Raw genomic sequence first — 12,985 nt, 5'->3', positions numbered from 1 at the left:
CCTTACTGATTCTATGATCCTGCATCTGCATGTCAGTGAAAGCTCAAGGCAATAATGTATTTTGGAAAAAACATTTCATTTGTAATTAGTTGGAAGTATAATCTACTGTTTACTCTAACACAGTAACAGCAATTGTAATATTATTGTTTGCATTAATATTATTGTTTGCATAAATAGAACATGTATCCACTAAGCACTCTGATACAAATTTAGCAGGAAAGTTAACTGATACTCACATACATGAAGGCCAAGGAAACACCTATTCTTATTCTCCTCATGGTAAAAATCTATTTATTTCCTGTATCAACCTTCTAACACTCAAAAGAGCTAGAATATGTTCTAGGAAAAAAAAAATCTTGTCTTCTTTCAGAGATTTCAAGTAACCAGATCCACTACCCACTTCTAAATATTTTCATTGTAAAAAAAATTCCCCTTTATTTCCCTTCTGAATTTATTGAACTTCACCATCTGTTCATTGCATCTCATTATATTTCTGTATCTGCTAAATAAGAACCCTGCACTGACAGAAAGTCGTCTTCTTGCATAGGTACTATCAGATTAAATAACTAATTTCTCTTGGATAAAACAGACAGGTTTCTTCAGTTTTATATGAAGACAGACTTTCCTGACAGCATATCATTTAATCTTGTAAATTCATCATCGACTTTTTTTTCCCAACTCAAAAATATGTATTTTGATACAAAGACAAGAGAATGGGACAAAATATTCTGGAAATGGTCTCATCACTGGCTTATATTATATTAAGGGCATTTTCTTATTTTTTTTCAAAATTCGAGAGAGCTCTTAGCATAGTATATAAGAGAACTGCATGAAATCCTAAATTGGTTATGTATCATGATCTCAAATTTCTAATTACTACCTTCCTGGATGTTAATGCTGAACCTACCTAAGATCTGTACTAATGGTCACAAAGGTACAAGTTCACATTGAAGAGCATCAAAGCAATCACTCCAAATGAGCCCTGTAATTATGCACCTTGATACAGTAATGTAGCTAAATAGGTAACCACACCAATTTCTGTGTCATCTGCAAACTTAACAGCTGCAATTTCACATTTTCTTCCAGATGACCAATACAAAAATTAAACAGAAGTAGGTCAAAAAAATATTTCTGCAACATCCCATAGCAACAGCTTCAGCAGACAAGGATTCCCCATTTTCAAGAAGTGCTAGATCATTTTTAAAGTGCTTTGTTATTATAAGAAGCCTTGTGAAAGGAAGTGCTGAATATAATACAGAAAAACTTAAATATTTTCTGCTTAGGCAGACAAAAACAAGAAGATGGAAAATTAAGGTTCTACACAGACCTTCAATCATGCCTGAGTTTTCATAATATTACCAATTTATCCAGCTGATCAAATATTGTACATTTTTCTACACTGTAATGTACTTTCATACAGGTTTACCCATCATTTTGCATGGTTTATCTGTTTTCAGAATTTTCATTCTCCTGCCTAGAGAGCAATAAAGTTGCTTCCTGACCAAGGGCACATCATTTAAGTAGTTTAAATCTGGCAACTCCCTCTGCCAACTGCTAAATCATATCACATTGCTATTTCTGGAACAAGCTCAGTAGCAGGGAGAGGCTCAACCTTGTTGGAGGGGGGAGGAGGGTGAAGGAGAACGAAAACTGACCAAACCCAATTTCACCATTTGGTTCCTTTGCTGTGTTAAAGAAACAATTAACTCCTTCCCCTATAAAGCACCCCTTGCGGAACTAATCTGAAATTTTCTTTCAAAGACATGAGAACTCAGTAACTGCCAATTCCACTATGGCACTGTGTTGCTTTTGACAGTTCAACTAGAAACTTTTCATAGCTAAATTTACAGAAATCTCTTTTTAAAAAGTGAGATAAGCTAGTGACAAGTCTCTCTCACTAAAAACAAGTCATCATTGTTATGATAATGGAGATAATCAGTATATGAATACATTTACAGTATGTTAATATTGCTAGACCACAGAAGGTTATGAAAGTTCTCAGTTTCTATGTGCCAATATCAAGAAGAGGAACTGGTCTGTTTATTATTTATGAAAATTTGTACAAAAAAATACTCATGATTTAATCAGTCCTTACACTACCTTAAGTTCTCCTTAAAAATTTAAGTTCCAGCATTTCACAAGCTATTTTTAAAAAGTTTTGGACCTAACTCCTGAGAAGTCAAAATACGTGAAAGTAGCACACAAATGTGGACATTTATACCACTGCCAGTAAAAGAGTTTAATTTATACATTTAATTGACATGTAAGGTAATTAACTTAAATATGTTCTCAAAACTGTGATTTCCTCACTTAATGTGTAGGAAAAAAAAAAGAGGAGATGATAAGAAAAGACATTCAAAAGGGCAGAGAAACAGTAGTTATTTTTGGACACCTATGACCAGCCTGATCTGCTAATAACAGTGACATCATTCCATAGCACATGATAACTAGCAGGAAAGTGCCTAAAGACAAGGCACGTCTGTTATTGTGCTTCAGGTGTTACTCAGGTGGTGACCACAAATGTACTTGGAAGTCAGCAAGCACTGAAGGACAAGAGGCAGCTGCAGTGAAGACATGAAACAGATGATTGCACTACAAGACGTAGTCTCAAGCCTGATGTTAAAAAAACAAAACAAAACAAAACAAAAAAAAGGGGGGGGAAGAAAAAAAAAAGGAACACCATAGCAGGGAAAGTTCTATCATTCAAAGCACATGATGATCAGCATACAAACTTTTCAGAAGCACGTATAAAGAGTCAAATGTACATGCTATAAATGAGAGGCTGTAGCATCAGGAATTACCCTGAAAATACTCCTGAAAAAAAGAACAGAATGAAAAATCAAAATGTAGTATAAACATTATGAACCTGGTTGCTCACAGGAAAGTAGATCTGTGGTATCAAAAAAAAAAAAAGCAGGGGGGATTAAAGGGAATTGGAAAGAAACTAAGGATAAGGTTGCATGTGATTTAACAACTTATTGCTATAAGAAGAGAAAGGAGCTTTGCCCTCTCTTTTTTCCAGGTATCTTTTTCCACCTTTTACCACTTTCTGCTCTCTCTGGAACTCCATGATCTAGTTTAAATCACTAACCTGACTGAAAACTAACCTAGGGAAAAAAAAAAAAAAAAAAAAAAAAAAGAGAGAGAGAGAGAGAGAGAGGAAAAAAAAAAAGAAAAGTGAGTTCAGAAAAGGTCCCCAGGTCTTACAAGGACCAGAGTCAGCGCGTGGAAGAAAACAGCAAGGGCAGCTTCCCTCTTATGACACCATGGAGCTCAGCTGCTCATGAAATAGCAACATAAGACACTCAGATGTGGAGGGAACAAATATGAAGCAACACTGAAAAAGAGAGATGTTTGAGAGAACTGGTGAATATGAGAATGGGCATCACAACTAGAAGAGCTGTTACACAGTTCTTCAGCATAAATTAAGTCAAGAGAGTGGCAACAGACTGTTAGTCAGTTAGAGGGAGAGGAAGTGGGGAAAAGAGAGATAACGCTCTTAATTCTTTTCGAAGAACCCTTTGAGTGCTGGAGAGAACAAACTGTTTCACAAAGAAACAGAATACTTCATTTTGGCTCATAAACACCTGTAAACAGCATGCCTCACACTGGCACTGCCAACACTGAGCACCGCGAAACAACAAACACTGCTGGTTCTGTTCTCCCATCGCCTTGAACCTCATTGGCAGAAGCATTATCCCAACCTTCTTAACTTGGCTTCTGGAAGTCTGTACTGTAATGAATCCCTCCTTTCCCTGACATATTGAAGGCTGAAGGCTCTAGCACTTTTACAAATAATTAGTGGGGGCTCCCTTCCCAGGCATGAGAGTAGTGCCAAGAACTACACAGAAGCAACTGAAGTGCCACGTGTTAAACATATTATTGCACTGAATTGAACCACATTTCTGTTTGTGAACAAGTAGTTAAAAACACTACATGATTAAAAATCTTTATTATAATAAACACCTCTGATACGTAAGCATATTTAGTACTGGCCAACCCCAAACCACAATCATTTCTGAGGTAAGAAGGCAGGGGAAGATACCTTTTTCACTTTAAGAATAAAAAAACCCAAATAACTAAATTTAAACTGCTTCAAGAAACATTTTCCTTGCTTGGTTTGTTGAACTATTTCCTCAGATTAAAAAAAAAACTAAAAAGCAGATTAAGGGCCTCCAAATTGTAATGCCAAAAAAAAAAAAAGAAAGATGTAAATAAGATTAACATTGTGCATAGAAGCAACTCTTTAATTTCTTCAACTCAGTATTACCACATTGCAAATCTTTTATATATAAACACTGAACATGTGTGCATGCATGCGCGCGCACACACACACACCACACACAAAATAAAGTGCCCCACTAGGCTTAGCTTGCCAGACTTTTTTGTTAGACTGCTTGAAAGTAAACCATGTCAGTGGAAGAGAATGCTGCTTCAGCAGTTCAGAATGAATTTCAACCCTGTTCTCTATTTTATCTTTTGTAAGTGTAATGTATTCAAGCAATGGTGAACTGACAATCTAAATAACTACATTTTAAAACAAACGAAGCATTGATGTTAATGTGTGAAAATGGTCTCAACCCCTGAGAGTCCTGGTTCCCACCATTGTTTACTCTGACAACAGGATATAATTGCTTACTTACTTGGCAGCAAACTTTACCATCTGCTTGCTTGCATGCTGTCCCACAGCCACAAGAGCCTGGACATTAAACTGCTGCTGACGCAGGACTAAGAAACACTGCTTCCCTGAATACAAAGAAAAACAACACAGGTGTATTAAGGACAAGTTACACGAGGTCTTTGTGAATGGGAAAAATGCTTTACTACTTTAATACTAAGCTGAGCATGCACACGTGTGTGTGTGTGTGTGTGTGTCTGTCTGTTTCTCTGAATAGCTACATGAACTAGATTCCGCTCTGCATGTACAAATACACATATCAAACTTTAAGATGAATAAAATGATTTTGGCTTACATCTGTAAGTGAGTGAATGTACATTTTCTATAAATAACAATATTCTAAGTAATATCCAGACAGGACTGATAACTAGAATTCATGCAATTCTTCTTCAGTGCCAGAAGTGCATCTATAATTCACATTTTTCCATATTGCAAGGAAGATGAAGAGCCTTCTCAGCTCTACATTACTTTAAAAGGGTTTTTTTTTCTGTTCTAAAATGTATTCAGTCACTTCTACAATTAAAGCTGTAGGGGTGTTTTGACAAAATCGCTCCGAGTGAATTAGGCTTGATTTTGCACCACAAGGACCAATCAACAATGTTCATTCTACAATACAACATATACTCTGAACGAATGAGAACGAAAGCAGTATTGATTCTGGTAAACGACAAGAACCTAAAAGACTCAAGTAAAAATTCCTGCAAGAGCAATTTATTCATCAACTGCTTAGGGAAAGAGAAGTTAAAAGCAATTAATAATTTGCAAAGAGTATGATGCAGTTTGTTGAGTTTTAAAATACATCTTTCCAAGTCAACAAAGCTCATTTTAACCTGTTTAAAGTATCTCTGTAATGACAGTTAAATCATTTTATATTTCTCCTCACATCTCTAATGGACATTTATTCAGCTTAAGTTTAAAAACTTAGCTAAGTTTTAAAAAAAGTCTCTTCCTCAAAAAGAGGAAACAAACACTCCATTGCTGTACCAGTACCTGCCAAAATGCATCTATGCCCTTTTAATTCCAAATTTTGACTCATATCATTATAACAATTTCAATTAAAACAGTAAAAGCAGGTAAAAGCCAGAATCTGTGTTACAAAGTAGCTATTTTCCAGTTATTGATGACTTATGCTATAGAACATTAAAACCAACATATAACTTGCACAGTGACACCAAACTGCCAGTTGCACTTCTCATCTGCAGTCATGTAGATTACAATTCCTGACACAGTTGCAGATAATTTAAACAGTATCAGAAGATAAATGCAGATCATTTGACATACAATCTGTTGGAAACCAAGGCAAACATAAAACCAACACACAATACTATTAAAAAAAATATATACATATACTGGCTGGAAATGACTGACTTCTTGTCCTATGACCTTGGTTTCAGAAATGCTACACAATTTTCAGAAAACAGACCACAACTATTTCCATATTCCAGGGATTCCAAAACTGAAATAAAGAAACTAATGTCATGATTTTTCATATTTCTTACAGACAAACACTAAGTTACAGATTTAAATGAGATGAGAGCAGGTTTCAGAAATTAAATAGAGCCTGTAACAATAAATATGCTTGTATTTCAAGTTTATATAACAAGTCCACAAACTAATGATTAATAAAAATATAATTTTCTATGCGACACAGTATCATAAGTTTCTTTGGGTTAGCGAGGCTCTTCTCACACCTTTCAAATCTCCATGTTTCTTATTTACAAGATAAGTGTCCAGTATAGCATTTCCTAAATACAGCATTTTCCCCCTGTGATTTCAGTTACAAAGAATTTAACAAAGTATGATGGAAGTTCAACAGTGTTGTATTAGGGATTCAAATGAAAAATAACAGCTGAAGACATCCACAATGTCACTGAATTAGAAAATATTTAAGGAGAGAGAGGAGAGTGAAAGAAATGGGAGGATTTGCTATCAAACAAATCAGAGGCAAAAGTCAGGCAGTTTTACTTAAGCCAAAATGTTAGAAGTCTGATCAATATCTGCATTACAAAAGAACTCAAGGTATTTTTGTCATGAGTAACACTAGTTGTTTTTCTGAGTAAAGAGGATATTTTGTAGGATATAATAACCATTTCTAATCACATAGAAGTTAAGTGATCAAACAAACCTTACTGATAGGGAATAGTCAAAACAGTTACACAAGGTTACAAAGTTGCACACAGTTCCACTGTTAAAAAGACCGTAGGAGGAACCAGAACTTTTCCCAAGAAAATCTAATGTATGTGAAATAAACTATCAAAACCAACCCATAATCAAATCTAGTTCACGATTAGATGCCTTTCCAGACAAAGTAATGGAAAAAAAGAAGCATCAAAGTCAGGAAAAAAAATCACTGTTCTCCACATGTTAATATCTTTTCATACACATTTTTTAAGTTAAAAGTGTAAGACCATCTTTAATTACCTACATTCAATAAAAGCAAACATATCTATGTTTCTATAAAACAAACACTGTATCCTATAAGAAGTCCTAAAAAGATGATAAGCTTCAAAAGAAATATGATTAAAAAGGTCTGATTCCATGTAACTCAAGGAACTTAGTCACCGAGTAAACAGGGGACACATGGGATTCTTTCAAAACTAAACAAAGAAAACCAAACAGGAATATGTATCTGTTCTTGGATGGAAGTACTGAATGACACAAGACCTTCTGCGAGAAAAAGACATTGAAAAAGAATTCCCATAGACATTAAGAAATTTTTGGTCACATAAATACATTGTTAGTTAAATATATCTGCCAGTAAAGAAATGATTTTATATGGCTTGCTACAATTTTTTTTCCCAACATTTAAATTGCAGGACTTTTTTCCAGACATTATCTTGATGTTTTACAAAAAAAATGTATCCATTAAATGAAAACAAAGCTTATGGTTAATATAGTTTAATATTCCATGCAATTTATGCTATTCTGACTGAAGTTAACACATGTATCATGCAGGATGTCTTTCATAAATCCAACAGAGGCAATAAACAACAACCATTGAACATTGCATTTTGTTTTAAAGGTCTGCAATAAGACACCTCTCTTCCACTTTAATGTTTAATCTACTAAATTCTATCAATAGTCTGAACTTTTTTTTACAACTGCAAAAGAAGAAAATGTCATAAGTATTCTCTTATTCGTACACTAATAGCAGTTAAATACAGTGTCACCTGCCTGAGCAGCTCAAAGTTGTTAACAATAATGACTGAGGCTTTCACAGCTTTTGAAGTTGGACAATTCCTGTATACAGGAAAAAAGAATGACAACCATGTAAGAGCCACATTACAGAACTAGTTAGAAAATCACACAGATCCCCCTAAATTTATTTATTATAAATATTATATTTATAATTATAATTATATTTACATCTACCTCCTTTTTAAACTGACATCAGTACAGACATTCATTATGAAAGTCTACAGATATTTAATAAAGAGGGACTTTTATATGAAAATAAAGCCTCAAAAAGAGAAATAAATCTGGTATCTATGAGAATATTCTGTACTGCACTTTCAGCTTCAATTTGCATTATTCCTACTTCTAAGACTACTGTTTAGTTTCATTTGTGAAGATCATTTCTTTATGCTCTTTTCTTTCAAGTCTTGGAAAAAACAATGTATTTATGTCTCACTACAAAACAGCCAAACATCACTGGAATCAGTACAACTGTTGTCAACATCTGATGTCAACTGAAAAGGCCAAAGCCTATTTAGGTTTGCACATGGCAAACTGATTTGCAGAGAGAACTTCTGATTCCAGTGAAGAAATGCAGCTGACAGAGAGCCAAGTATGACAGCCCACAGTATTCAGAACTTATAAAAGGCTTTTTGATTTGTTTTGTTTAAGATGATGTTTCTTATTTTAAGTTCAAATGAAATAGTCAAATACTGGCAACTGAAAGTAAAATAGTCTGAAATTTTAACACGGATTGTTGTTTCCTGTAGAAGAGAAAATATAATGAAACTATTTATATGTAGGAGAATAAATAGGGCCTGTCCAACACTCAGTATATTTATAAGTATTTTCCTCAGAAGCTCACTTAGAATTATATTTTATCTCATGTCTGTAACATCCAAAGCAGAATACCTAGAATTTTTTTTAATTACTATTATTTACAAGCATCTACATACCACTTAATAATGTGATAAAAACAAAAGTCACTTATACTAGAATGTAATAGTAGTATCTGATCTCCTGCTTAGCTGAAAAAAAAAATCCTTTTCCTCTGTTTGGAGAAGATGGGTGAAAGAAAGCTAAAATAACCAATTCAAGTGAGTGCTTTGAGTAATCAGATAGCAAAGTTTTCTTGTATGCAAAATGGCATGAATGGGAAGTAATTGCTTTGCTTCTTTTCACTGAAAATTTATTATGAAGCCAAAATAAACATTCATTTATATCAATAAAATGAGAATATAAAAACCAAAACCCTGGAGGCATCTCACCTTTAGCTCTGCTTGTATGAATTCTGCCACGAACCCAAACTACTTCATCAGCTTTCTCCACTGTCAAGTCTTTTATTCGAATCAAAACTCGATCTGCATCACAAAAATAAAATGTATTTGCAAACAGCAAAACAAGGTGAAGAGGAGATGCAACTGTTTTCTGATGTTTACCTAGTGATGTAAATATAGAGTAGAATAATTATTATTTAAAATAATGAAGAGAAAGAAATCACAAACAGGCATCCATTAGAAATTAGAAAAAAATTCATTTTGACCAAAGCAATGACATTTTTGAGCAACATCTCAGAAGGAATATTAGTGTCTAAAACCAGAAAATCTTTAGTAACTACTAAAAAATTTCTTTTTCTTTCTTCTTTTTTAATATTTTTTAATATCAGAACCATGGAGTTTCTAAAAACTCCTAATAGCTACACTAGACTTATTCATTCAGACTTCATGTGCATAAAACCACTGCTCATCGTAAGAAAAACTGTCTTCAAAGGAGATATGTAATACAAGCAAATTCACTGCCTGTTCTTCATAAGAGACTTAGCCCTTGTTTCAGCATAACATTTCATTCACTAAGAAACACCACCACTTTCCCTCTAGACTTCTCTTCCCATCAGAAGTTTTCCAAACTTTGCAGACATTCCAGCTTACCATCTGCCATTCTGGACTTCTTCCCTCTCTCTTCGAATACCACTCACAGCTTGCCCAGCAATCCTATTATTCTGCACCAGAACTGGATTCAATTTCTGGATTTTTTTTTAATCCACTTTAGTTTACGCTCAGAGAAATGTAGCTTTTCTTTAAGCACAGAACTATAACCATATCTTGTATGAAATTCTGCTAGCAAAAACTCCATAGCTGACCTACGGTTTATGGGCTTTCTCCACAGAAAATCTGCATTTTCCTCACAGGTACACATCAAAACTACAACAGAATGAAAGCATATAGAAAAACGTGATAGGAAATTGACTCAAATATTATTCATAATTAAGAGCACGAGAATGTGTATGTGCATGTGTACGACAGTGTGTAAATGTGTGTGCGTGCACTAGTGGAGGAAAGAAAGGGGATTAAAGATGTCATCATTTCACAGCAACTTCAGATGTTCAAACTTCATCTGTACTAAGCAACTATACAACTAACACAAAATGTAAGCTTTAGTACTTCTGGAATTCTGATATTTAGGCAACTAGAATTACCACAATCAACTTAAAACTGTATTATTACAAACCTAAAACATTTTCCAGGCATAAGCATAAAGGCAGAAGGAGGTGTTACCCTTTTTATGGATCGCTCGTATTTCAGGCACCATCTGCATTAGATAAACATTAAAAAAAATCAATCTTTTGGATAGTTGTCCATGTTTCATCAAAACTAAGCAAAAAAATTTAATTGCAATTTTTTTTAATATGGTATGAGTTATTAAAATCTGTATCACCTTTCATAAAAAGGGTAACAAAATAGTCTCTGAAAAGAGGCACAATAAAGTGATTTTTTTCCCCACAGGAAGATGCAGAAACTTTTCTATCACTTTGTTTCCCTCTTTTAACCTGCCCAAATTCTATTTTCCTTCCTCTCATGCCTCAAATCCAAGTGGTTCACGGTATTACCTACACTTGCTAGTGTAAACAATCCTTTGTCACTCATTGCCTCTCATCCATGCAACATGTTGTAGCAAAAATCTTCCCTTCATACTCTCGCATACCATTTCTCCTAGAAATCCTTTCATTTCTGTCTTTCTCCTGACAAAAAAGAAGCTTCCTGTTCTCACCTTAAGTGGTTTTTTGCATAATTTTCAGACTACGTAATTATTGTTCCACAAATACAAGCTGTGCTTACATCTTCTGTTTTCTTGCCTCTTCTTTCCACATAAATACCTACAGATATTTGGATATTGCAAAAACAAAAGATGCTTTAAATCATACTACAGCTGCAGTGAAGACAAGGTAATGTAGATTTTAAATAAAGAGTAGCAGCTTGAGTTCAAACCAAGCACTCAAGGTCTGAATTTACACTTCCAGCACCAATTCAATATCCATGTTATCTCATTTTCATTGCCATTTTGAATTACATTCTAGGGTAAACTGATCATATATTTCTTGTTTTGTTTCCTTTATGTACAACACAATGTCTTATTTTCAGCATATTATATATCCTGACCTTTCTTTCAGAACCTTAGCTCTTTCTGAACTTGAGAGGATAAAACCCCTCAAATCCATGTGGGTTGTACAAGTCAGAATCACATTTTATCCCCGTGACAAATTCCTGTCTCTCATATTAGCTTATTTGCTAAAATCACCTAATCTAGATTACAGGGTTTCAAAAGGTATGAGCAACATTTCTGCTGTTCCTGTAAAGTGCCAGCATCATTAACATGTTGGATAAATTTGAAAAAGCGAAGAAGTGGAGGATAAGTTGAGTAAAAAAAAACTTGAAAGCCAAAAGCAGTGTAAGATGAAAGTGACTTCCAGGGAGGGGAGATGAAAGTAATGGAGCTGAAGGGAGGCAAAGAGAAAGACAAACGGAGTTTTACTAGCAGTCATAGCCTAAAGCAGGCAGAAAAGACTGTAAAGACATGATGTAAGGGGAAGTGAGTGTACCAGATAGGCAGGGCAGACAACATTAGCAGAAAAAAAAGACTTCAGTGGGCCAAGAATGAAGGCACCGGTGTGTGAGATCAATACAACAGGAATACCTACGAAAAAAAATGAGTACAAGTGAAAAAAAGTTTAATTTGGCCTGAAGAACAAGAACGTATGAGTACAGAGGACTGACAATAACCCTATGCCTTGGAAAAGGAGAAAAGTTTGCCTTGATCAGTCTAAGCTTTTCAGTGTCCCATGTCTGGCCAGTGTCCTCAGTACAGTGCAGCTACTAGAGCAAGTCTAAGAGTGACAACCCTGAGGACATCAATTATGCTCCTGTCTGCAACCGTGCTGTCTGTACTGCCTGTTGGCTCCAGTCACCTAACTGCACATAGATTTGTGCGTATCATACCATAATTCATTATTGTGACTTAGAAATGGCACATACTGGCATGACCTTCAGAAAGAAGCAAAGTTAACACAGCAGAAACAGATGGGAACACCCACATGAGTGTCCTCCCTCCCCCAACAGTCAATCCAAGCAGAATACTTCGGGGAATAGCACATATATCATGCTGATGTTAAGTGATGAGTTCCAAGAACCCTCTCTAGCATTAAACATTGAATCCTTAAATAAGAGGGTATCTAGCTTGAGGAAGAGATTTAGGCTAATCCTGTTTTATTATTATTATTATTATTATTATTGTTACCTAATTTTGCTGTTCAGGGTAAACATCTCCTAAAAAAATTAAACAGCAGGAATAGAAGTAGGTCCTACCTTAAGTCCAATGGAAAAGCTTCTCAAACCTGTACATTAGCTGAAACTTTATGAGGACTGGTGGGGAAGGGGACAACAGAACACTCAGCCCTTTTCATCACTTCTCATAGGTTTTAGCATTTGCTTTCTGAATATATGTTCCCCCCCCCCCCGACACACACACACACTATTTTGAGAGTTTCTTTTGAATTTAAGAGAATCATCAGGGCAGACTTCTTCCAAGAGAATAGGAATGGATCCACCATCTGAACCTGCCACAGTTTGGGCCTTGGCACAGGGGCTATAGCTTACAGAAACCATAGTGAGGCAAGTGCCATGACAGAAGCATGCAGGGAGAGGGGATGAAACAGGGCAATCCTTCAGACTACAGTCAGTGATGTAATTAAACTGGTCAGATGCTAACCTCAAAAAGTTAGCTTTTCTCATGAGAACGTTAGCTTCTTCTAGCTTGTGATTCCACAGCAACCTAATGGACAGCTGTGTTCCTGCCTCC

At 35.2% G+C, this 12,985-nt stretch overlaps 1 protein-coding gene across 1 annotated transcript in view; it reads right to left on the bottom strand.

The window, feature by feature from the left end:
• The window catches only part of DARS1 (aspartyl-tRNA synthetase 1), a 39,201-nt gene that overhangs the window by 23,311 nt on the left and 2,905 nt on the right, over window positions 1-12,985 (bottom strand). The window contains exons 3-4 of the mRNA XM_062579272.1: window positions 9,121-9,213; window positions 4,644-4,746 (exon numbers count right to left, since the gene is read on the bottom strand). Of these exons, the coding sequence (XP_062435256.1) occupies window positions 4,644-4,746; window positions 9,121-9,213 (196 nt within the window). The remainder of the gene's footprint in view (window positions 1-4,643; window positions 4,747-9,120; window positions 9,214-12,985) is intronic.

Source organism: Rhea pennata, chromosome 6 (genome assembly GCF_028389875.1).
Source record: "Rhea pennata isolate bPtePen1 chromosome 6, bPtePen1.pri, whole genome shotgun sequence".
Classification (NCBI taxonomy): domain Eukaryota; kingdom Metazoa; phylum Chordata; class Aves; order Rheiformes; family Rheidae; genus Rhea; species Rhea pennata.
Note: the sequence above shows the minus strand (reverse complement) of the source record. Positions and strands in the feature narration are given on the sequence as shown.